The sequence below is a fragment of the Arvicanthis niloticus genome, chromosome 6, assembly GCF_011762505.2.
Source record: "Arvicanthis niloticus isolate mArvNil1 chromosome 6, mArvNil1.pat.X, whole genome shotgun sequence".
Classification (NCBI taxonomy): domain Eukaryota; kingdom Metazoa; phylum Chordata; class Mammalia; order Rodentia; family Muridae; genus Arvicanthis; species Arvicanthis niloticus.
This window is the reverse complement of record NC_047663.1, coordinates 91,090,509-91,113,046: the sequence shown is the minus strand read 5'-3', so window position 1 is coordinate 91,113,046 and position 22,538 is coordinate 91,090,509. Positions and strand designations below refer to the sequence as shown.

Here is a 22,538-nt window from a genome sequence, read left to right as displayed (position 1 = left end):
CATATTTAACTGGAGACGCACAGATTTCCTGTCCAAAAGGATCTAGTCAATTTCCTATGTCTGCACATTCCTCTTCCTGGGTGGGCTACCCAGTGGGATGCTCATACGCAGTTTGAGTAGCTCAGGGTGCCTGTTTATGGGGTGTACATGATCTAAAGCTGGACAGAGAACAAGAATACGAGAGCTGCAGCAAGGACCAGTTCATTACCCCAAAGTAGACCAAGAATTCTAAATTTAAACGTGCCCTTTCAGGTCTTGGTGAATGTATATTTGTTAAGGTGGGAGGCTAGAACATATTTTATTTATCAGGTTATTAGTGTAATTTACAACTCTGAAACAGGCATTTGGTGAGTGGGTTTCTGTTTGTATTTTTTGCCCCAGGTCCCACAAACGTGGTTTCCCTTATAAGTTCCAAACACAGCAGTAACAGTCATCATAATAGCCGTTTTCTTTTTATGTATTTACTTATTTTTGTAGTGATTCCTGTGTGCTTGGCACTATATCATGCGAAGATGAATCAAATACAGCTGGAACCCCTGTATCGAGGTCCAAGGACATCACAGTATTTGCAGCAGCTATTTACTGGACATTTACTATATCCTGGATTAACTGTGTGAAAAACTTCACAATGAACCCCGGCGGAGATGAAGGGGACACATTGTTTACCCACCTTTGACAGGGAGGGTAGATAAGAGACTCACTCAGAAGGACAAAGTGAACAGTTCAGGATGATCTAACTAACCAGTGTGAGGAAGAACTGAGACAGGAATAGGTTCCAAGTCCAGACCTATAACCTAGAGACCCAGGGACCTACAGGAATGCAAAGCATGTCTAGACCTTGGCTGTTGTTTTTTCAATCTGTAACACGACAGTAAGTCCAGCCTAATCCCAAGTGGCCAGCACAGCACCTGACCCTGTGACTAACCAGGAATCACTCTAAGGGACCAAAGGAAGGAGTTTTGCATTTAGAGACCTCTTCTGAGAGCCTAGCACATATCAGAAGAGCTAGGCTCACTCCCTTAGCCTCATGAGAGACTCTATCATGATCAAATTCCATGATCCTGCAAACCCCTGCACATAATGCTTCCCCTTCCCTGACTTCCTGGATCTGCTCCACAGTCAGTCCAGGGCTACAAACATAATGTGCTGGTTGTGCATACGTGAACCTTCACCGAATTCTCTCCACAAGTTTGCTGGGTTGTCTGGTGCTCTCTGCTTCTGCAGGAAGCTGAGAGAGCAGAACCTTACCCAAGACGTGGAGCTCAATGGCTGTGAGTTCACAACGCTGCAGGCAAAATACGAGGCTGGGAGCCGCCCTAGCCTTCAGGCAGGCAGGAGAAAGGTGAGATGTTGGTCAAGCAGAGACATCCTGACCGGGAACCTGTGGCTAGGAAATTGCTTAGGTTGGGCTAGACTAGAAGGTTCTGGACAAGGCTGGGCCTTCCCTGGTGCTGAAATGGAAGGTTAAGTTCCTTCTTGGTGGATATAGACAGTTATATCCAAGTAGATGATGAGAGTGTCGAAGAAGTCAAACTCCTTTCCAGGCTGTCCTCGAAGGAGAACTGTCATCCTGCACTGTTGTGGAGAGAAGCCAGAGGCTGTCAGGGAAGAAGGTGTAGTGGGGGTGGGGGGAAGGAGGGGTACGGGTTCCCTGACACCGAATTCATTATTGGGAGATTCCTCTTCGCAATCTCTCAACACCTCCCACAGGAATCACGGGCCAGAAATGTCTGACAGCCTCTGGAGGGCCGGCACCGGTGGCACTTGTGCCCGGCTTCCCGCCCGCCCACTGCCTCCGAGTCCCTCCCCCTCAGGTCCCGCAGCCTCGAGAAACCTCTCCTAGGTTTAGCCTTGCGTCGCCGCCGTGTCGGTGCTCGGTGGCCAGCCCCCCCTGCGCACCGTCCTCTGTCCCTGGCGGTCGTCCTCGGTTCCCCGCTGTCCGCAGAGGCCTAGCCTGACCCGCGCACCCAAACGTGGGGAGGGGGCGTCGGGCGTGGGGGGGGAGGGCCAATGCGGGGGCGGAGCCTCGGGGCCGGGCGCGCGGCCGGCGCGGGCTGACGGAGGTCAGCGGCCGCGGGAGCGGACCCAGGCGTCCGGGAGGCGGCTCAGACGCGGCGCGCCACCCGGTGCCCGCCGCCGCCGCCGGCTCCCGCCCCTGGGCCGCCCCCCGCCCGTGACGCGCTATCCGTCCCTCAGCGTCGGAGCCCCAGCCCCAGTTCGAGCCCGAAACCCCAGCCCGAGCCCGAACCCGAACCCACGGAGGGCGCTGGGCGGCGGGCGGCGCAGGGAGCGCGGGCTGGAAAGGATGCGATCGCAGACGCGGAGCCGCCGCTGCGTCTGAGCGGCCGAGAGCACCGAGTGCCGCGTCGCTGCGGGCCCGGCGGCGCCATGGGGAAGGAGCAGGAGCTGGTGCAGGCAGTGAAGGCGGAGGACGTGGGGACCGCGCAGAGGCTGCTGCAGAGGCCGCGGCCGGGGAAGGCCAGTGAGTGCGGGGGGCGCGCGGGGCGCGGGCGGGGCCCACACCGCCGAGGTGCAGGGAGAGGAAGGGATGCTGTGGGTCTCCCGGGGTGGGGCGGGGCCAGGAGCGCTCAGACCCTTGGTCCGCTCCCCGCTTCTCGACCCAGCTCTGGAGGAGGGGCGGCAAGGAGCGCCGGACTGTCCGCCCAGCCCCCTGCGGGCACCTGCGGCACCCACCGTCCCTGAGGCCGCTGGCGATCACATCCTCCCTGGAATCGCCTCCCTTTCCAGGCTGCAGGAGGATGATTTCTACTTGTGCTTTTAAGGGCGAGGCGGATCCCCCCCACCCCCCAGAGACACTGTAGAGAGAGGGAGGGGCCCTTGCAGTGAGGGGCGACCGGAGGCTAACAATCTCTGTCAGACCTCTTCCCCACCCTATGTTTAATAACACGATTTGCAGGGAAAGGGGTAGGGGGGAGGACCACGCTGGGGGTGTGGCTGCCCAGGCATGGCCAGTGGGGGCCATTTACTGATGAGGGAGTGAAACCGGCGCCCAAGGTCGCCCAGCCCTGGGGCAGGCTGGGCTTTAGGCAGGGACAGCCTGGGGGATAAGGACTGTAGGCTCTTGCAGGCTTCTACAGACCTTGGTCGTCCCTGGGTTTTCTGCTGGAAAAGGGGGCCAAGGATCTGTAAAGGGGCTCCCACGCCTTCCATAGCTTGTGCACTGGGGGTCCAGGGAAGGCCTAGGAGCTCGGAGCTTTGATTCTGGCTCTCAACACTGCTCATCCTAGAGCCTCCCTAGGGGCCTCTGGAGATGGATAGATGGGCGTGTGTGTGTGTGTGTGTGTGTGTGTGTGTGTGTGCTAACCAAGTGTACAGCTGCGCACATATGACCGTGTCAGTGTGTCAGGGCACCTGTGTAGGCACTGCAGGTCAACACACGGGACCTGGGTGCCTTCACTCCCAACCCTCCATCGTAAGCTGCAAGTAAGCTGGGGGAGGGGAGTCCCGTTTCTCCAGGGGGCTGCTGAAACATGGGACTGTCTGGAGTAGCTCCTGTCCACTTTGCTGTTGGAAGAAGGACATTGGTGCCTCCAGGGCACACAGGCTGCCTGGGAAGCTCCACTTACTAGAGCTGGTGTTAGGGCCTCAAGGCTGAGTGGAAGAGCTTCTTAGGGAGAGGCAGATGGAAGAGAGGAAGGTACAGCTTTCCACCTAGTGGCCATGTGTCCTTGGTCATACTGACTCTCTAGGCCTTAATGGCCTTGTCTGTAGAATGGAACAGCTGTGGTCCCTGCCACCCCACAGCATCATGAAAGCACTAAGAAGGGACTGATGACGAGGAGACACTTACTTCCAGTTCAGTAAATGCTAATGGAGCCGACAGCCAGTGGGAACCACAGATATGGAGATCCTCTTCCCTTCCATTTTGGCCATCGTGGATAGGTGAGAGGGTTGACATCTCTGCCTGTGACTGATGTGGACCTGCCTGTGACTGATGAGGCACCTGTCGTGCCCCTTCTGTCTGTACTCTCTGAGTCAGAGGGGCGGTGTAATAAATCAGACAGAGAAATCCCTCCATGAATTAGCTCAGTTGTCATGGCAACACTGGCCTGCTTTGGAGTAAGATGTATTTTGATTTAGCAAAGTACAGCTGGAGTTTGGGCCATGGGGTGAGGGGTGTCCATAAGTATCCTCCAGAGTGTGTCCCCCTCACCCCCCCCCACACCAGCCAGTCTTAATGATACATGCCTTTAATCCTAGCAATTGGGAGGCAGAGACAAACAGATCCCTGTGAGTTCAAGGCCTGCTTGGTCTTCTGCATAGTGAGTACTAGAGACCCTGTCTCGAAAACAAAAACAAAACAAGAAAGAGAATGTGTTCTCCAGTCCAGCCTAGAGATTTTCCCACAGTCTTGTTCTTGGGTCCTTTTGGGGGCCCAGCTCTTCCCTCCCTACACATGGTTCTCACCTCCAAGGGAGCCTATGCATGCATGCTTACTTAGCGGTTCTCCTTAAGGGGAAAAGAGACAACTTTGGAAGGAAGATGTTAGGAGGCTGCCCTTCTGCTGCTGGTGAGGGGTCCTTGTCTAGTTTTGTGGCCTAGCCTCCCTCCCCAAGGCAGGCTGATGACACCTTGTAGAAATTCCCAGAGGAGTCACATGCACACACACATGCACACACACACACACACACACACACATCTTGGCCCATTAAGAATTCCCTTCCAGCAGGCTGTGTGACACACACCTTTAATCCTAGCACTTTGGAGGCAGAGTCAGGAGGATCTCTGTGAGTTCTAGGCTACCTTGGTCTACATTCTGAGTTCCAGGCTAGCCAGAGCAACATAGTGAGATCTGTGTGTTTGTTTGCTTGTTTTTAAATTCCCTTGCAACTTGGAGTTTGGATCTGACCTCAGACTAGTCTCTGGAGAGCAGCTTGAGGTCTGGGGTCACAAGAAGCAGGAGTAAGGTTTGTGGGCTATTTGTATATGTGTGTGGAGCTGGGGGATGATATCCAGGGCTTCACAAATGCTAAGTAAGCTGTCTGCCGGGAAGCTGCATACCACATCTGTGTCCTGAATTGATGCAAAAACCTACTAAAAAGTGAAAGGGGCTCCTGAGGCTGTCAGCCTGGCAACCACTTGTCCCCTCCTTGGTTCTCAGGCCTCCTCAGCCATCTTTGGCTTCCAGTTTATTCTCAGAACCTGTCCTTCTGAGGGATGGCTACTTGGGCCTACATCTTCTTCAGTATCTCCTGCAGGTGCCCAGAGATCCTAAACTGTCCTTCAGACAGTTTACACTACTCTCTTCCCTGTGGGACCATACATTTGTGTCCTTGGAAAGGTGACCCTCCCCACGGGGGGGTGAGGGAAATGGTTCCCTTCTTTTATAAAATTGATTCGTTTTCTTTTGAAACGGTCTCACTGACTGGCTAGCTGAGGCTATGTGGATCAGGCTAGCCTTGAACTCACCAGAGAGCCATCTACTTCGGCTTCCTAAGTGCTGGTATCAAAGGCATACAACACCACACTCTGGCTGGCAGTCCTGTTCTTGACCAAGTCCTCCCTCTCCCCCCTCCCGTTTCCCTCCCCTTCCCCCACCCCCCGCCCCCATGTCACTGAGTCTTGAGCTCCATACCCTTCCAAACATTGGTTTCTGCTTGTCTGACCTCAGAGCAGCTTGCCTGCACTTTGCACTCCCTAAACCTGACTCCGTAGCTGCCCAGAAGCCCTGCGGTGGAGGGAGGACAGGAATTTGGGAAGCCTTGGAGACCTTAGACCTGGTTGCATTACAGTTGAGAAGAATGGGTGAAAGCATCTTGAGTGTGGCTCTGGAGAGGGCGCCATAGAGCAGAGACATCAGTTCACAGCAGGGGACTGTAGCAGGTCCAGATGTATATAGTTTCCTGGGCCCTTATCTGCAGTCAAAGTATTCAAGAAGGGTACCTGTCTGAGTAACTGCACAGGTCACCCGCCCATGAAGCCAGCTCCAAAGATGGACAGACAGCATGTAGGACGGAAAGGGCAATGTTTTAAACCACCAAAACCAAGAAGAAATTTGATGTGATACACTGGTGGTGATGAGAGCTAAGCAGAAAAATAGAACTACTCCAGGAAGGGATGGGCAACATTTTGGGTGAGAGACCTTGGAGAAAAAGCTACATCTGGACAGACCTGAAGTATGTGAAGGTGTCATACAAAGGCCCTGTGGCTTATATGTTAGAGGGACATCTAGCGGGCTGCGCAGCTGGAGCAAGGATAACAGAAACAGAAGGGAGGGAAGAGGCTCAAGCAAAAACAAGGGCCAATTACATGAGACATTGGAGCCTCAGTTGCCATCCCAGTGAAATGGGCTAGCAGGGTTTCTAGGACATCTGACCAAAGTGGAAACCAACACTTTTGTTTGTGGATTTTTGTTTTGACACAGGGTCTCGCTGTTTCACTGGACCAGGCTGGACTCACAGAGATCCGCCTGCCTCTGCTCCCAAGTACTGGGATTAAAGGCGTGTGCTACCATACCTGGCTCCATTTTTTTTAAACATTCATGATTGTACATATGTGTGTTGTATTTATTTGTGTGTGTGTGTGTGTGTGTGTGTGTGTGTGCAAGTGTCATGATGCATGTATCAGAGGACAATGTGCATGACTCAGTTTTCACTCTCTACCTTCAGCCATGCTGGCATCCACCTTACCTGGTGAGCCAGCTCACTGCTGCACACCCTCCCCCACACCCATGGCTTGTGCTTTTTTTGAGACAGGATCTAACCTGCAGCTCAAGTTGAGCTGGAACTTGGAGCCCTTCTGCCTTCCCATCCAGAGAGCTCTGATGACAGGCATAGGTACCACATCTGGCTGTAGCGTGCGGTTTTCAGAAGTTTTGTTTGGCCCATCCGCCTTCTTTCCTTCCTTCCTTTCTACCTTTCATTCCCTCCCTCCCTCCCTCCCTCCCTCCCTCCCTCCCTCCCTTCCTTCCTTCTTTCCTTCCTTGTTACAGAGTCTTATGTAGCCCAGGCTGCCCTCAAGCTTCCTGTGTAGTCAGGTTTGAAGTTGAATTCCTGATCCTCCTCCCCTTGTTTGGTGAGTGCTGAGGTCACAAGTGTACGCCACTATGTCTGACTGTGACATGCATTATAACAGGGTTCCAACTTGTGTGTACAGAGGACAAACAGCGGGGTATGAGGACTCAGTAGTGACAGCAATGGGGAAGCAATGGCAGGGATCCCACTTGACATGCCAGTCTGACCCATGGTGATAACCACAACAGTGAAAAGCACAGGACCAGGAATCCGTGTTATGAGTGTATCTATACCTGAGAACATGACTCAAGTCTATGAGAAGGACCCCCAAGACTGCCTTGTTGTTTTGAGACAGAGTTTCTCTGTGTAGCCCTGGCTGTCCTAGAATTCACTCTGTAGACCAGGCTGGCCTCAAACTCAAAGAGATCTGTCTGTTTCTACCTTCAGAGTGTTGGGATTAAGGGCATGCATCACCACCACCTGACTTGACTTGTATGTATGTATGATGTATGTATGTATGTATGTATGATGTATGTATGTATGTATGATGTATGGATGTATGATGTATGTATGTACGTACATATGTGTGTATGTATGTATGTATGTATGTATGTATGTATGTATGTATTTTAAGACAGGGTCTCACTGTCTGACTCTGGCTATACTGAAACTCACTATGTAGACCAAGCTGGTCTCAAACACACAGGGATCAGCCTGCCTCTAACTCCTAGGTTCTGGCACTAAAGGTATGTGCCACTATACCTGGCAGCCAGGGTTGACTCTTGATGCTTGGTCTAGTTGACCACTAGGAAAGTGGTCTACAGTTGCTGAACTGGAACCAATAGTATCTGAGAACACGGGAGGAACCAGAAGATGGCACTACCTTCATTCTGTCCAGGAAAGACACTGTGAGATGTGGGGTCTGCCCAGCTGGTGTTAGCAGGGCCTAGTGTTCAAGTAATACCCTGAATCTCATCAGCTCTGGGGATGCCACCTTTTCTAACTTGGAAGAGCCTGGTGGCCAAGGCTACAGGGCTAGGAAGTGTCAGAACAAAGATTCAAATTCAGGTGCAGCTGGCTTCATGAGCTTCAGGGATTGTCAAGAGACCCACACGCTGTGCCCAGTGGCTGAGACTGAGCCAATCCAGACTAAGCCCTACAGCCAGCCCCCTGTGACTCGACTCTCTTGGCTCCCCTGCTTTCTGGTCCCCCACCCCCAACTCTGTCCTGAGCCTGGACAAAGGGGCTTCTGTCCTTCCAGCCCCCCCACACAGAGTGACTGACCCACAAATGGGTTACATAACCATGGCCCAGACAGGCAGGGGGTTGGCAAGAGTCCGGTGGACAAGGGCCCACTGGGATGGCTTTGGTGGGCTCTCTCTTCTGAAAGCTCTAGAGAAGGCCAGGGTGAGAAGACCACAGGAGAGAAAGAGAGTGGGCCCTGGGGCTCCATATGAATATGGAGTCTAAACATGGCTTTTGTGGGCGAGGTGGCCATTGGCATTGGTCACCTGGAGACCCTTGCCCACAAGACAGCCTTTCCTTTGCCCTGCAGGATTGTAGGGCTTGTCCACATGGCAGCCAGAGCTGGCAGCAAGAGGGCTTGGGAATGTAGTCCTTTCCCCCAGAAATACCCCATTTCCGGGTGTTCTAGCCTCTTCAGCCACCCCCAGCCCCATCTGGGTCCTTCTGAGAGACAGATGGGGCTGGCTCTCTCCCTCCCACTAACGGCAGGTGCTGAGCCAGCGTCTTAAGGGAGGGGTGCCTATGCACATGTGTGTGCCCATGTGGTGCATGGGCTGATCTCCCATTCCCAGATGAGGATGGGCTGACATTCACATATGAGTGCAGTGGGAAACCAAGGCCTGAGCTGCTGCCACCTGGAGCCGAGTCCCTGCTGAGCTGGATGTGTGACTATAGATTTAAGACCTTGTGCCAGGCAGTGGTGGCGGAGACCTTTAATCCCAGCACTTGGGAGGCAGAGGCAGGCGGATTTCTGAGTTTGAGGCTGGCCTGGTCTACAGAGTGAGTTCCAGGACAGCCAGGGCTACACAGAGAAACCCTGTCTTGGAAAAAAAAAAAAAAACTTGCTAGAGCAGCCAGGCAGATGACCACTATCATCTCCTATTTTTAGGAAGGTCTGGACCGTGTTTCCTTACTGGGTCTCCCTCTCTCCACAGAGCTCCTGGGCTCTACCAAGAAGATCAATGTCAACTTCCAGGACCCGGATGGGTGAGTTGTCAGCTTGGGCAGGAACAGAATGCATGGGGTAGGTGGGCCCCAGGGAAGGCTGGGCGTTGGCTTCTCTCCTAGACCTGTCCTTCACCTGCCCAGTTTCTCAGCCCTGCACCATGCCGCCCTGAATGGCAACACAGAATTGATCTCTCTGCTGCTGGAGGCCCAGGCTGCTGTAGACATCAAGGACAACAAAGGCAAGCCTGGTCTGGGGGGCCTTGAAGCCAAGGGCAGGGGACAAGGCTGAGGATGACATCCTGGCAGCCTTCATGGTCTCAGCCCAAGGTGTCTGCCTGGGTTAGGACAGAACCTTAGACATAATGATATGTCCTTAGTGAGGGTTGGATTTAGGGTCAGGACTTAGTTTCCAACAAACCACACCTGTCCCCAGGCATGCGGCCATTGCACTACGCGGCCTGGCAGGGCCGGAAGGAGCCCATGAAGCTGGTGCTGAAGGCGGGCTCAGCAGTAAATGTTCCATCTGATGAGGGCCACATACCGCTGCATTTGGCTGCCCAGCATGGTCACTATGATGTGGTGAGGCCTCATGGGGAGTCTGGGTGGGCAGTCAGTGGGTTGGGTGGTCCTAGGGATAATCAGGCCCTTGTCCTGCAGTCAGAGATGCTACTACAGCATCAGTCCAACCCCTGCATGGTAGACAACTCCGGAAAGACACCTCTGGACCTGGCCTGTGAGTTCGGCCGCGTAGGGGTAAGTTTCTCACAGAGATGGGAGGGGGGCTCCGCCTGCCTATCCTCACCTGGGGTGGGGCTAGGGGCAACCCCAGGCCAGGATTACCCTGCCCTGATCCTTCCCCCAGGCCAGGATCACCCTGCCCTGATCCTTCCCCCAGGCCAGGATCACCCTGCCCTGATCCTTCCCCCAGGCAGGATCACCCTGCCCTGATCCTTCCCCCAGGCCAGGATCACCCTGCCCTGATCCTTCCTTCCAGGTGGTCCAGCTGCTGTTAAGCAGTAACATGTGTGCTGCGTTGCTGGAGCCTCGGCCAGGGGACACCACTGACCCCAACGGCACCAGCCCCCTGCACCTGGCAGCCAAGAATGGCCACATCGACATCATCAGGTACAGCCAGGAAAAGGAATGGGGCCAGCCGCAGGCCTCCAGGGATGGTGGTACCCAGGAATGGGCCAGCCGCAGGCCTCCAGGGATGGTGGTACCCAGGAATGGGCCAGCCGCAGGCCTCCAGGGATGGTGGTACCTAGGAATGGGCCAGCCGCAGGCCTCCAGGGATGGTGGTACCCAGGAATGGGCCAGCCGCAGGCCTCCAGGGATGGTGGTACCTAGGAATGGGCCAGCGCAGGCCTCCAGGGATGGTGGTACCTAGGAATGGGCCAGCCGCAGGCCTCCAGGGATGGTGGTACCCAGGGGCGCAAGGCTCCTGTTTCTAGTTTGGGAATAAGAAAGGAGCTTCCAGGATAGTGGCACAGGTCTGTTGTGCTCTTGAGAAGCTAAGTTAGGAAGATAGAAAGTTCAAAGCTAACCTAGGCAACTTAGCAAACATCCTGCCTAAAAATGAAAAATAAAGACCTTGAGTCAGGTGTGGTTGTATGTATCTGTAATCCCAGTACTCAGGGGTGGGGCAGAGCCCGGAAGATCAAGAGTTCAGGGTCTTTTTCTACTACATAATTTGATGCCACTTGGGCTATGTGAGACCCTGTCTTAAAAGGGGGGGAGGGGCTGGCGAGATGGCTCGTTAGTAAAGTGCTTGCATGCACTTATGAAGACTTTGTTTTGATCCCTAGTATCCGTGTAACAGCCAGACATGGCAGCATGTACCTATAATCTCACTGCTGGGGAGGAAGAGACAAGAGCGTCCCCGAGGGTTTGCTGTTCAATCAGTGTAGCTGAACCAGAGAGCTCAGGTTTCCATGAGAGAGCCCGTCTCAAACACTGAGGCGGAAGGAAGAGAGGTGCTTCAGCAGTTAAGAACACATTTTGCTCTTCTAGAGGACCCAGTGTCAGGCAGCTCACAACCTCCTATAACTCCAGCTTCAACGAATCCTACACCCTCTTCTGGCCTCCACAGGCACTCCACACACTCACATGCACACACTCACGTGCACACACATTCACCACATGCACACACTCACATGCACACACTCACGTGCACATACCCATTTGCAGACACATGCACACACGTGCACACACTCACATGCACATGCACACACTCACGTGCACACACTCACGTGCACATGCACACACTCACATGCACATACCCATTTGCAGACACATGCACACACTTATGTGCACACGCACACACTCACATGCACACACTCACATGCACATACCCATTTGCAGACACATGCACACACTCACGTGCACATACCCATTTGCAGACACATGCACACACTCACGTGCACACGCACACACACACATGCACACACTCATGTGCACATACCCATTTGCAGACACATGCACACACTCACGTGCACACGCACACACACACATGCACACACTCATGTGCACATACCCATTTGCAGACACATGCACACATACACATAAAGAGCAAACTAATCTTTAAAAAGTTGAAGAGTGAAGAAGACATGCAGCATTGACCTCTGGCTTCTACACACATGTGTACACATGTGAATGTCCGCTCTCACACTTGTGCATTACAAATGGAGATGTATGGCCACAAAGCTGGCTGCTGGAGTGCGTGCCTAGCACACACGGGGTCCTAGGTTCAATCCCTAGCTCGTGTGTACATGCACATGCGTATCTTCATGCTCAGTCTCTCTCTCTCACACACACACACTCACACACACACACACACACACACACACACACACACACACACAGAGTTTCCTTTAGAGAGGTACAGGGTTGTGGTCAAGTCTGACTGTGCCCAAATGATAAAGGAGAGGCTGGGAAGAGTCCTTTATTATTTTTTTTTTTTAGATTTATTTATTTATTTAATGTACATGTAACTACACTGTCACTGTCCTCAGACACACCAGAAGAGGACATTGGATCCCATTACAATGGTCATGAGCCACCATGTGGTTGCTGGGAATTGAACCCAGGACCTCTGGAAGAGCAGTTGGTACTTTTAACCGCTGAGCCATCTCTCCAGCCTGGGAGAGGCTTTTGTATCTTCTCAGTCCTGGCTTTGACTTGACTTGCTACCTGTTGAGATCTTGTAGAAACATCTTCCCTGAGCCTCAGTTTCCTCATCTGTAAAGAGGGCCCACAACATTGCCTACCCTATGGTTGAACAAAATAACAGATGTGAAAGCTCAGTCAAGGACAGGCCTTCTGCAAATCATCAGGAGAATCAGACATTGTGTCATCACACAAGGGTATGGGTGGCTTGTCATCCATCCCCAGCAGACAGTTAGAATCAAGGTCTGATTTGAGTATACTGAGGCTTCCTGCTAAAAGGGCCTTGTCTGCTTTCTCCACAATTGCAGGCTCCTTCTTCAGGCTGGCATCGACATTAACCGCCAGACCAAATCTGGCACAGCCCTTCATGAGGCTGCACTCTGTGGGAAGACAGAAGTGGTTCGGCTACTGTTGGATGTGAGTCTGGTGACCCAGGACACAGAGAGAAAGGTTGGGGGCCAAGCAGGGGACATGGGGACCCCTGACAAGGCCTTGGCCTTTGGTGTATGCAGAGTGGGATCAATGCCCAGGTGAGGAACACCTACAGCCAGACAGCACTGGACATTGTCCACCAATTTACTACGTCCCAGGCCAGCAAGGAGATCAAGCAACTGCTTCGAGGTGGGCCTGGGTGGGGCCAAGGGCTGGCACAGGGCTGGGAAGGGCAGCTCCCAGGACTGGATGTCTACTCCCTGTATTTCCAGAGGCCTCAGCAGCTCTCCAGGTCCGGGCAACAAAGGATTACTGTAACAATTATGATCTGACCAGCCTGAATGTGAAGGCCGGTGACATTATCACGGTGAGGATGATCCCTGGGTGCTGTGGGAGGGATGGAAGGGACTCTGTCATGCTTAGAACACCATCCTACAGTAGCTTGGGAAGGGTGCAGGGTAGCAGGCCTCATCTGCCGAGGTGAGGTCTCCTCCTGAGCACACACCCCGTTTGTTTGGTCAGGTACTTGAACAGCATCCAGATGGTCGGTGGAAAGGCTGTATCCATGACAACCGGACTGGCAATGACAGGGTGGGCTACTTCCCATCCTCCCTGGGGGAGGCTATCGTCAAGCGAGCAGGTAAGTCCACCCTACTCTGAAGAGAAGCAAGCAGGGGCCACTCCGCCTGAGACTGGAAAGAAGTATACTTTAGAATGTTGGAGTCAGAGCCAGGTTGAACTCTAGCCTGGCCAGGACTGGCATTCAGTAACCACCCCTGCTGGTACACTCTCAGCAGAGTCCCACATGCCTGCCATAGTCCAATTCTTAGGTGGCCACTAACCACACAGGGTCCTAGGCAGACATTGGTCTTCTGGGGAAGGAAGAGCAGGGAACACTGATGTTAGTTAATATAGGAAAAGAACCAACTGGTGACATGGAAAAAGTGAAGCAAAGCCCACATTAGTTAGATCAGAGAAGGCTCTGAAGGGTGGTAGCAGGCAAGTCATGAGCAGTGCAGTCTTGGCAACATAACCCTCCTGTTCAAGGGCAGTGGGACAGGACAGGTCTCAGCACTCAACGGCAGGAAAGCAGCACAGTGGGACATGTGGGAGAGATTCAGGACCAAGTTGGAAAACTCCATAGTATGGTTTTAAGAGGCTGGAGGTAGGGTAGGGAGGGGATTGACTGCTTTCAGAGAGAACAAGGATGGAGACTGGCAGGTGTGACAAGAGGGCCAGGTAGAAGGTGTGGTCGGCCACAGTGACCATCTGGTTCCTAGGATAGATTTGGCCTCAGGTCACTGGGTGGCTTCTTACTTGTCCCCTAGCACAGAGAAAGTCAACTATCCAGTGATCCTCAGCTCCTAAGGCCTTAGGACTAGTTAGTGGTAGGACTCCTCGCCCTGGGCCCTGTACCACTGTGACCTAGTCTCAGACATTCAGTGTCTGTCACACTGCTGAAGCCAGAAGGCTGTAGACTGGCCTCTATGCATCTTCCTCTCTGAATCTGGCTGTGCCTGGGCTGCCCAGGGTTCAGGAAGGATGTGTTTGGCCGACAGGTTCCCGGACAGGCAGCGAGCCAAGCCCACCCCAGGGAGGTGGCTCATTGGGTCCCTCTGCACCCCCGGAAGAGATCTGGGTGCTGAGGAAGCCTTTTGCAGGTAGGCCAGGGGCCTCCAGAGCACTGGGGCAGTAGTTTGGCTGCTGAGTGATATTGTGGGGACAGCACACTTCATGGTTCCTGTCCTGGCAGGTGGAGATCGCAGTGGCAGCTTGAGCAGTGTGGCTGGGGGCAGGAGTACTGGGGGTCACACCCTGCATGCAGGCTCGGAAGGAGTTAAGGTGAGTGAGCAAAGGGTGCCCAGGGTGGAGCGGCCAGGCTTAGAGCCGCACTAGCAAGTGGCCTTTCTGGGTTCCAGCTCCTGGCAACTGTGCTTTCCCAGAAGTCAGTCTCTGAGTCCAGCCCAGGAGATAGCCCGGTCAAGCCTCCAGAGGGCTCTTCAGGTAAGAGCAAGGACCCAGCTGTGCTGGCCTGGCAGGTAGATGCTCAGTATATAGCCCTCACCCTACCATTCCCTCTCATTACCAGGTGCTGCCCGGTCCCAGCCTCCAGCAGCCCATGCTGGGCAGGTATATGGGGAGCAGCCACCCAAGAAGCTGGAATCGGCCTCAGCCTCTGAGGGCAAGGTACAGGGCCTGGTCAGATCCGGGCCTGGATTTGGGAGGGATGGGTTGACAGTCTGACAGGCATACCTGGCCACAGCAGCCGCTGCGGGCCTTGACAGACCAGACTCTGTCTTTCTGTCTGTCTCTGTGTCATATGTGCACACACACACACACACACACACACACACAAGTGTACAGGTGTTGTCTATCGTGTAGGCTGTGAGCTAGTGTGTGTGCACTTGAGAAGTATGAAGGGTGTTGTGTGATGTGGAATGGCCAACTTTGAGCTGGGTATACATGCGTGTGGTTGCAAAGATGGAAGGGGATGGGTGTGAGACACGGAAATGTTTCTGTGGGTGCGCTGGGTCATGCGTGTATGCACCTGTGTGGCTGTGATGCATGGTCTGATGGCTGAACCCCATACAGCAGAGGAGGCGAGGGACTTCTGACTAGGGCATAGAGCCCACCTTCCAGGGAGCATCTAGGCCTGAAACCCTTCCCCCAAAGCCCCTCCTATGGGGCCACATCATCTGCATCTTTGAGATGGTATGGGTATCATGGGGTGGGGGAGGCCACGGCGCAGATGCAGCAGGACCTTCCTGGTGGAGCTCACAGAAGAAGCCTGGAGGGCTGCAGATGCTGTATCCAGGATGCCTGACCACGGAGTACTGGTGCAGTGGACCACAGCGGCGGATCCAGCACTCTGGCCATGAACCAAGCAGAGAAGGAGGCACAGTGGAGGTTGGGGCGCAGCCCAGCAGTGGGCAGGCTGCAGTTGGTGCCTTGTGTCTTGCAGAGTGCTGAGGCAGTCAGTCAGTGGCTTGCCACATTCCAGCTACAGCTCTATGCCCCCAACTTCACCAGTGCTGGCTATGACCTGCCCACCATCAGTCGTATGACCCCTGAGGTGAGCTGCTGTGGGCTTGTTGCCAGCTGCTTCCCTTCCAAAAAGCAAGTCCCTCCTACCTGCTAGTTACTTGGCCTCCTCTTTGCCTAGGACCTCACAGCCATTGGTGTTACCAAGCCAGGCCACCGTAAGAAGATTACGGCGGAGATCAGCGGCCTGGACATCCCTGACTGGCTGCCTGAACACAAACCCGTAAGGCTCCTTGCGCCCTGGTGGCCGAGCCAGGACCAGCAGGCAGATGGACAGACAGACAGGCTGCCTTCCTGGCTACATCCCTCATCTGCCTTCTGGGGTCCTAGGGAGTGGAGTTACAGATGGAGCCAGGCCTGGTGGCACAGGCTTATAACCAGCACTCAAGGGAGGCTGAGGCAGGAGGATCACGACCTCAAGGCTTGCCTGGGCTATAGAGGTGGCCTGCTAGCAGGGAGCCATTTGAACAGCCTATTTGTCCATTATGAGAGTAAACTCCCCAGACAGGCTCATAGCTAACACTCAAGGGGTTGTGAGAACCTCAAGCCAGGAGGGTTTGCCTTCTCATTCGTGGCCAGCACCCCTGTAGCAATGTCCTCTACACATATATGGACTGCAGATGGGCTGGTGTCAAATATGCTTGCCATATGCATGCACACAAGTCCCATTGCACATGCTGGCCTGTGCTAATGGCTGACAACAGTGGCCTTTGCTCTTTCTTATCAAAAGATGCCTATATGTGGGGACAGCTTCTGAGCTGATGCTGGTCCTCTGAGTTGCACACTTGCTCTGGTCTATCCACCCACGGGAGAGGTGTTGCTGGCTACCCAACGCCTACCCTCCCCAGGGTCCTGGATCTGTTGGTAAACAGGGCTGCACCTATCTGTCCCACCTTGCCACTCAGTAGTCAGCAGCTCAGGGATCTTCCCAGGAGCACATCTGGGTCTCGTGGACCTCGCCTCACTCTGTCACCTGCATGACTGAAGGTGCTGAGTGTGGGTGCAAGAGTGGCCTCAGCTGGGAGCTTGGGACGACTGGGCAGTTCTTGGTGGACACTGGATACTTGCACATTCCTGGTATGGCTGTGTGGTGAATGTGTAACAGGTGCGTGGCCATGCATCTGCTGTGGGTGGGGAGACGTTGTGAGGGTGATGGAGAAAGGGGTACATGTGCTTTGTATAGCTGGAAGCAGCATGCAGGGAGTGTGTGCTGTGCACATGGGTCTTGTGTGGCAGTGTGCATCTGTATCTGGCGTATGCGTGTATCTCCTCAGGACCCTGCCTGTGGCCACCTGGTCAGGCAAGGAGGTGCTTTTGTATATCTAAAATCATGTCCCAGTGATAGGTATCCCAAGCGTGTTTGTGTGTGTTGACTTGTGTGTGCCCTAAGTGTGCAGTTGGCATGTTGAGGAGCTGGTCTGCAGTTCCCACCAAGGCTGTGCCTAGGCTGTCTGCAATACTGATACTTCAGGCCTGTCTGTTTGTCCTTCTGTCTGTCTGTGCCCCACAGGCTTATTTTCTAATAGTTCCAAGTAGGTGGTCATGGTATGAGCAGCCAGCTTGGGCTGCCCCTCTCTGTCCCCCTCTCCATAGGCTAACCTGGCTGTGTGGCTGTCAATGATTGGTCTGGCCCAGTATTATAAGGTGCTGGTTGACAACGGCTATGAGAACATTGATTTCATCACTGACATCACTTGGGAGGACCTGCAGGAGATCGGCATCACCAAGCTGGGTAAGGTCCCAGCCTACCCCTTCCACACCTGCCTGTGCCTCCTGACAGGTCCTCCTGACCAGCTTCTCCCCTACTCCTGACTCAGGACACCAAAAGAAGCTGATGCTGGCGGTGAGGAAACTGGCAGAGCTGCAAAAGGCAGAATACTCCAAGTATGAGGGGGGACCCCTACACCGAAAGGCACCCCAATCACTTGAAATGATGGCCATCGAGTCGCCGCCCCCACCTGAGCCTGCTGCAGCAGAGTGCCAATCTCCCAAGATGACCACCTTCCAGGACAGTGAACTCAGTGGTGAGCTGCAGGCTGCCCTGTCTGGCCCAGCTGAAGCAGGTGCAGCTGCTGCTGAGAAATCCTCCAACCACCTGCCACCCACTCCGAGGACAACCTTGCGACAGGAGTCCAGCCTGAGTGGACGGGCTCGGCACATGAGCAGCTCTCAGGAGCTGCTGGGTGACGGGCCTCAAGGGCCTGGCAGTCCTATGTCACGAAGTCAGGAATACTTGCTGGATGAGGGCCCAGCTCCTGGCACCCCACCCAAGGAGGTGCGATCTAGCCGCCATGGCCACAGTGTCAAGAGGGCCAGCGTGCCCCCGGTGCCCGGCAAGCCACGACAGGTCCTTCCATCCGGTCCCAGCCACTTCACACCCCCACAGACACCCACCAAAGCTCAGCCAGGCTCCCCTCAGGCCCTTGGGGGACCTCATGGTCCAGCCACAGCCAAGGTGAAGCCTACCCCACAGCTGCTACCACCAACAGACCGACCCATGTCACCCCGCTCCCTGCCTCAGTCACCCACACACCGTGGCTTTGCCTATGTACTGCCCCAGCCAGTTGAGGGCGAGGCAGGGTCACCTGCTCTGGGCCCTGCTCCCCCACCAGTACCAGCAGCTGTGCCCACATTATGCTTGCCCCCAGAAGCTGATATAGAGCCTGGGCGGCCCAAGAAACGTGCCCACAGCTTGAATCGCTATGCAGCGTCTGACAGTGAGCCGGAGAGGGATGATCTGTTGGTGCCTGCTGCTGCTGGACCCTATGCCACGGTCCAGCGGCGTGTGGGTCGGAGCCACTCAGTGAGGGCTCCTGCTGGCTCTGACAAGAATGTTAACCGCAGTCAGTCCTTTGCTGTGCGGCCACGCAAGAAGGGGCCCCCACCACCTCCACCCAAACGCTCCAGCTCGGCCATGGCCAGTGCCAACCTAGCTGATGAGCCAGCTCCAGATGTTGAGACCGAGGATGGCCGGCTGGGGGTCAGGGCACAACGCCGGCGGGCTAGTGACCTTGCTGGCAGTGTGGACACAGGCAGTGCTGGCAGTGTGAAGAGCATTGCAGCCATGTTGGAGCTGTCTTCCATTGGGGGCGGGGGCCGGGCTATTCGCCGGCCCCCGGAAGGCCACCCCACACCTCGTCCTGCCAGTCCAGAGCCGGGCCGAGTAGCTACTGTGTTGGCCTCTGTGAAGCACAAAGAGGCCATTGGGCCTGACGGTGAAGTGGTGAACCGGCGCCGTACACTCAGTGGCCCAGTCACTGGACTTTTGGCCACTGCTCGCCGGGGACCTGGGGAACCTGCAGAGCAGAGTCATTTTATGGAAGATGGCACAGCCCGACAACAGCTTCGAGGTTCAGCTAAGGGTGAGGCAAGTGCAGAGGGTCCTCCCCTTGCCCGGGTAGAGGCCAGTGCCACGCTCAAGAGGCGCATCCGGGCCAAGCAGAGCCAACAAGAGAATGTCAGGTTCATCCTGACAGAGTCTGACACAGTCAAGCGCAGGCCTAAGGCAAAGGAGCCTGACACTGGGCCTGAGCCACCCCCACCACTGTCTGTGTATCAGAATGGCACAGCCACCGTTCGCAGACGGCCAGCTTCAGAGCAGGCTGGGCCCCCAGAGCTGCCCCCTCCTCCTCCACCTGCTGAGCCCCCACCTGCTGACCTGATGCAGCTGCCTCCTCTGCCCCTGCCTGATGGCAATGCACGGAAGCCCGTGAAGCCACCCGTCTCTCCCAAGCCCATTCTGGCTCAGCCTGTGTCCAAGATCCAGGGCTCACCTACACCTGCCTCCAAGAAGGTGCCACTGCCAGGCCCTGGCAGCCCAGGTAGGTACAGAAAGCCAGCAAGAACAGAACAAGGGGTCTCAGGACAGGACCCTTGCATGCTCCCATCTCAGAATCTGGCTTTCCGAGTTTGATGAAGCCCAGGTGGTGTAAGATAAGACTGTCTGAGCTGAGAGTTAAGAGCTCCTTAGCTGTCTACTGTGGGATAACTCAGCCACTCCTGTAGCGTGCATGCCCCTTGTTCAGTGAAGGAGGTGCAGAAGACCTAGCCAGAGTACCTGGATACAGGGGAGGGTAGGTTTCCAGACAGGAGAGCAGTACAGAAGTACTGAGACAACCATTGGGGCTGGATGCATCAGGCTGCATCTGAAGGAGCTCAGAAAGCAGTGACACATTTCACAGTAGATTCGCATACCCTAGTGGCTGCGGTGAGAATAGGGCGCTGGGGGGTTGGGGGGGTTTACAACATCTCCTCCTAGATGGAGGGAACACAGTGAGTGGTAGGTGTTATTTTCCTGGGTACCAGTGTCGTCCTATTCTCTGCAGAGGTAAAGCGTGCTCACGGAACGCCACCGCCCGTGTCACCCAAGCCTCCGCCGCCACCTACAGCACCCAAGCCAGCCAAGTCTTTGGCGGGACTACAGTCCAGCAGCGCCACCCCCTCACCTGTGCCCTCACCGGCGCGTCAGCCGCCAGCAGCCCTCGTCAAGCCAGCTAGCTCGCCGCCCTCACAGAGCGCCAGCCCCGCCAAGCCCCCTTCCCCAGGGACACCCGCGCTGCACGTACCCGCCAAGCCCCCTCGCGCTGCTGCTTCTTCAGTGGTCTCCGGACCCCCAGTAGCTTCAGAGTGTGCTTCGCCTGGGGACAGCGCTCGGCAGAAGCTGGAAGAGACTAGCGCGTGTTTGGCTGCAGCACTGCAGGCAGTGGAGGAGAAGATCAGGCAGGAGGATGGACAAGGTCCTCGGTAGGTACTTCGATCTGGGGTGGGAGTTCTGGTCGCGCACAGAGTGTGGTTCTTGCCAGTGGACCCGTATGGGTGGGCGGAGCCATCCAGCATGGTTTAAGAGTGGGTTGCTATGGACCCACCTAGCCTTGAGTAAGGGGGCCTGTGCTACCCAACCACACTGATGCATGCCCACCCTTAGCCCCTCCTCCATTGAGGAGAAGAGCACTGGCAGCATCCTGGAAGACATCGGCAGCATGTTCGACGACCTGGCCGACCAGCTGGACGCCATGCTAGAGTGAGGCAGCCACCCACGTGGGCCCACCGTACTCCCCGCACTTTGACCTTTACCTCAGGACGGGCACCTCCAAGCGGTGGGTGGGGGCCGAGTGGGCGGGGCACGCCCAGCTCTGCACAAGCACAACTCCTACTCTTGGCCCAGGCTGGTCGTCAGCCCCCTGGCATGGGAGTCAGGGGCGCTCCAAGGGCTCTGAGCAGATGCGCTGCCTGCTGGTGCCCATTCCTGTCTGCTGCTCCCTGTGCAACAACTGCTGGGCCCTACCCTTGCAGGCTTTGCTCTGCTGGCGGAGGGCTGCCCCTCCCTTGCCCTAGGCAGACTGAGCACCAAGGGAAGATGAGGGGGATGGCCACTGTGGCCCTCTCTCCAATCTGTGGCAGAGCACAGGCCTATGCCCAGCACAGAACTGCCCATTGGGGAACCTCTGCCAGCTGCTCTGGCACAGCACAAGGGACAGGGGGGCCAAGGTTGGGCTCGCCCTACTGCACCCCAGAATATAAGCTATCAAGAGTATTAATTTATTGGGAATGAGCTGAGGCAGATTTCCCCAGAAAAACAAAAAGATAACTTTAACAAATATATATTTAAAGAGAAGAAATATTATTGATTCTATAGAAACCATTTACCAACAGGAAAGTTACAAGTCCAGCTTGAGACTAAAGCTGTCAGAGGCCGAGGCTACCTGTCTGCCCTTCTCTTTCATCTAGGAGTGGCCTTGCCCTTGGTCACGAGCACACACACCTGGGAGGCACACACAGTCTGGGGGTGGCTCTGCCCAGGGCCTCTGCCCAGAGCTTCTCTGTTCTTCCACCTTGAGAGTCTGAAGAACGTGAAGGATGTGCCTTGCTCTCACCGGCTCTCCTCCATGCCACATAGGGCTCAGGGAGGGCTTTTTCCTTCTGGGTATGGCCATGCCCTTGGGGTGCTGGTGTGAGGGTGCACCCAGTGTGAACCCTGTGTGAACGTGGGCATGAGTGCAAGGGCGTGCATGCCAGCCTAGGGGCAGACGTGTGTTTGAGGCTGTCTGCCCCCACCTTCCCCAGGCAGCCTCATGGCAGCCATTCCGCCCAGCCCCTGCCCCTCCCCAGGCAGCCTTATTTGGCAGCCACCCCACCCATCTTGAATTTCCATGGACATTCTGCTCATGGTCTGAGGCTGTGTTGTGTAGTACTTCTCACCTTTTCCTCCCTCCAAAAAATACTGACTGGTCTCCTCTCGTGTTTGCTGATCCACAAGTGTTGGGCATAAGATTGACATTTCTTTAAAAAAAAAAAAAATCAAAAAAAAAAAAAAAAAAAAAAAAGAAAAAAAAAAGAAAAAGAAAAAAGAAAGAAAGAAAGAAAGAAAGAAAGAAAGAAAAGAAAAGAAACCCAAAACAAAACCGTAATTGTGGTGTAGGCTGGTGGAGGGGCCAACTAAGGTAGTGTGGACACAGGGCCCCTTCCAACTGTCACTCCTGGCGCTTCCTTATCTGAACATGCTGACCATTTATCAGCCTCCTCCATGTGGGCGGCCCAGGCTAGGGCTCTAGGAAGTGGGGAGGGGGGTCTGGACAGGGAACTGCTGTCAGCTGTCAATAAACAGCAGAAAACAGAGCTGCTTGGCTCACTCTTTGGGGGAATGGGGTGGGGGGGTGAGGCTCAGCCGGGAAGCTGGAGCCAAGGAATGACAAGCTGACCCCTGCAGGGAGGGAATGTCCACCCGTCCTTCTT

The 22,538-nt window shown here is 55.0% G+C and overlaps 1 protein-coding gene across 2 annotated transcripts; it reads left to right on the top strand.

Annotated features, from left to right (window-relative positions):
• Positions 1–2,076: 2,076 nt before the first annotated feature.
• Caskin1 (CASK interacting protein 1) lies at positions 2,077–22,421 on the top strand. Of its 2 annotated transcripts, XM_034506304.2 has the most exons (20): positions 2,077–2,482; positions 9,155–9,206; positions 9,309–9,406; positions 9,601–9,746; positions 9,825–9,920; positions 10,162–10,292; positions 12,641–12,749; positions 12,845–12,953; positions 13,037–13,131; positions 13,287–13,404; positions 14,324–14,425; positions 14,518–14,606; positions 14,684–14,768; positions 14,854–14,951; positions 15,727–15,837; positions 15,928–16,029; positions 17,400–17,538; positions 17,624–19,627; positions 20,132–20,549; positions 20,731–22,421. In XM_034506304.2, the coding sequence occupies exons 1-20, from the start codon at positions 2,389–2,391 to the stop codon at positions 20,828–20,830; spliced, it is 4,296 nt and encodes a 1,431-aa protein (XP_034362195.1). In that variant the 5' UTR covers positions 2,077–2,388; the 3' UTR covers positions 20,831–22,421. The 2 variants fall into 2 exon arrangements, with proteins under 2 accessions (XP_034362195.1, XP_034362197.1); XM_034506306.2 differs by lacking the exons at positions 15,727–15,837; positions 15,928–16,029 and having other exon boundaries at positions 2,078–2,482.
• Positions 22,422–22,538: the final 117 nt, after the last annotated feature.

Excerpts from the sequence above, each read along its gene's own strand:
- Caskin1 (XM_034506304.2), top strand. The coding sequence starts at position 2,389 with ATGGGGAAGGAGCAGGAGCTGGTGCAGGCAGTGAAGGCGGAGGACGTG. Across the intron at positions 13,132-13,286 it reads AGGCCGGTGACATTATCACG|GTACTTGAACAGCATCCAGA; the intron begins GTGAGGATGATC and ends TTGTTTGGTCAG. Across the intron at positions 15,838-15,927 it reads TCAGTCGTATGACCCCTGAG|GACCTCACAGCCATTGGTGT; the intron begins GTGAGCTGCTGT and ends CTCTTTGCCTAG.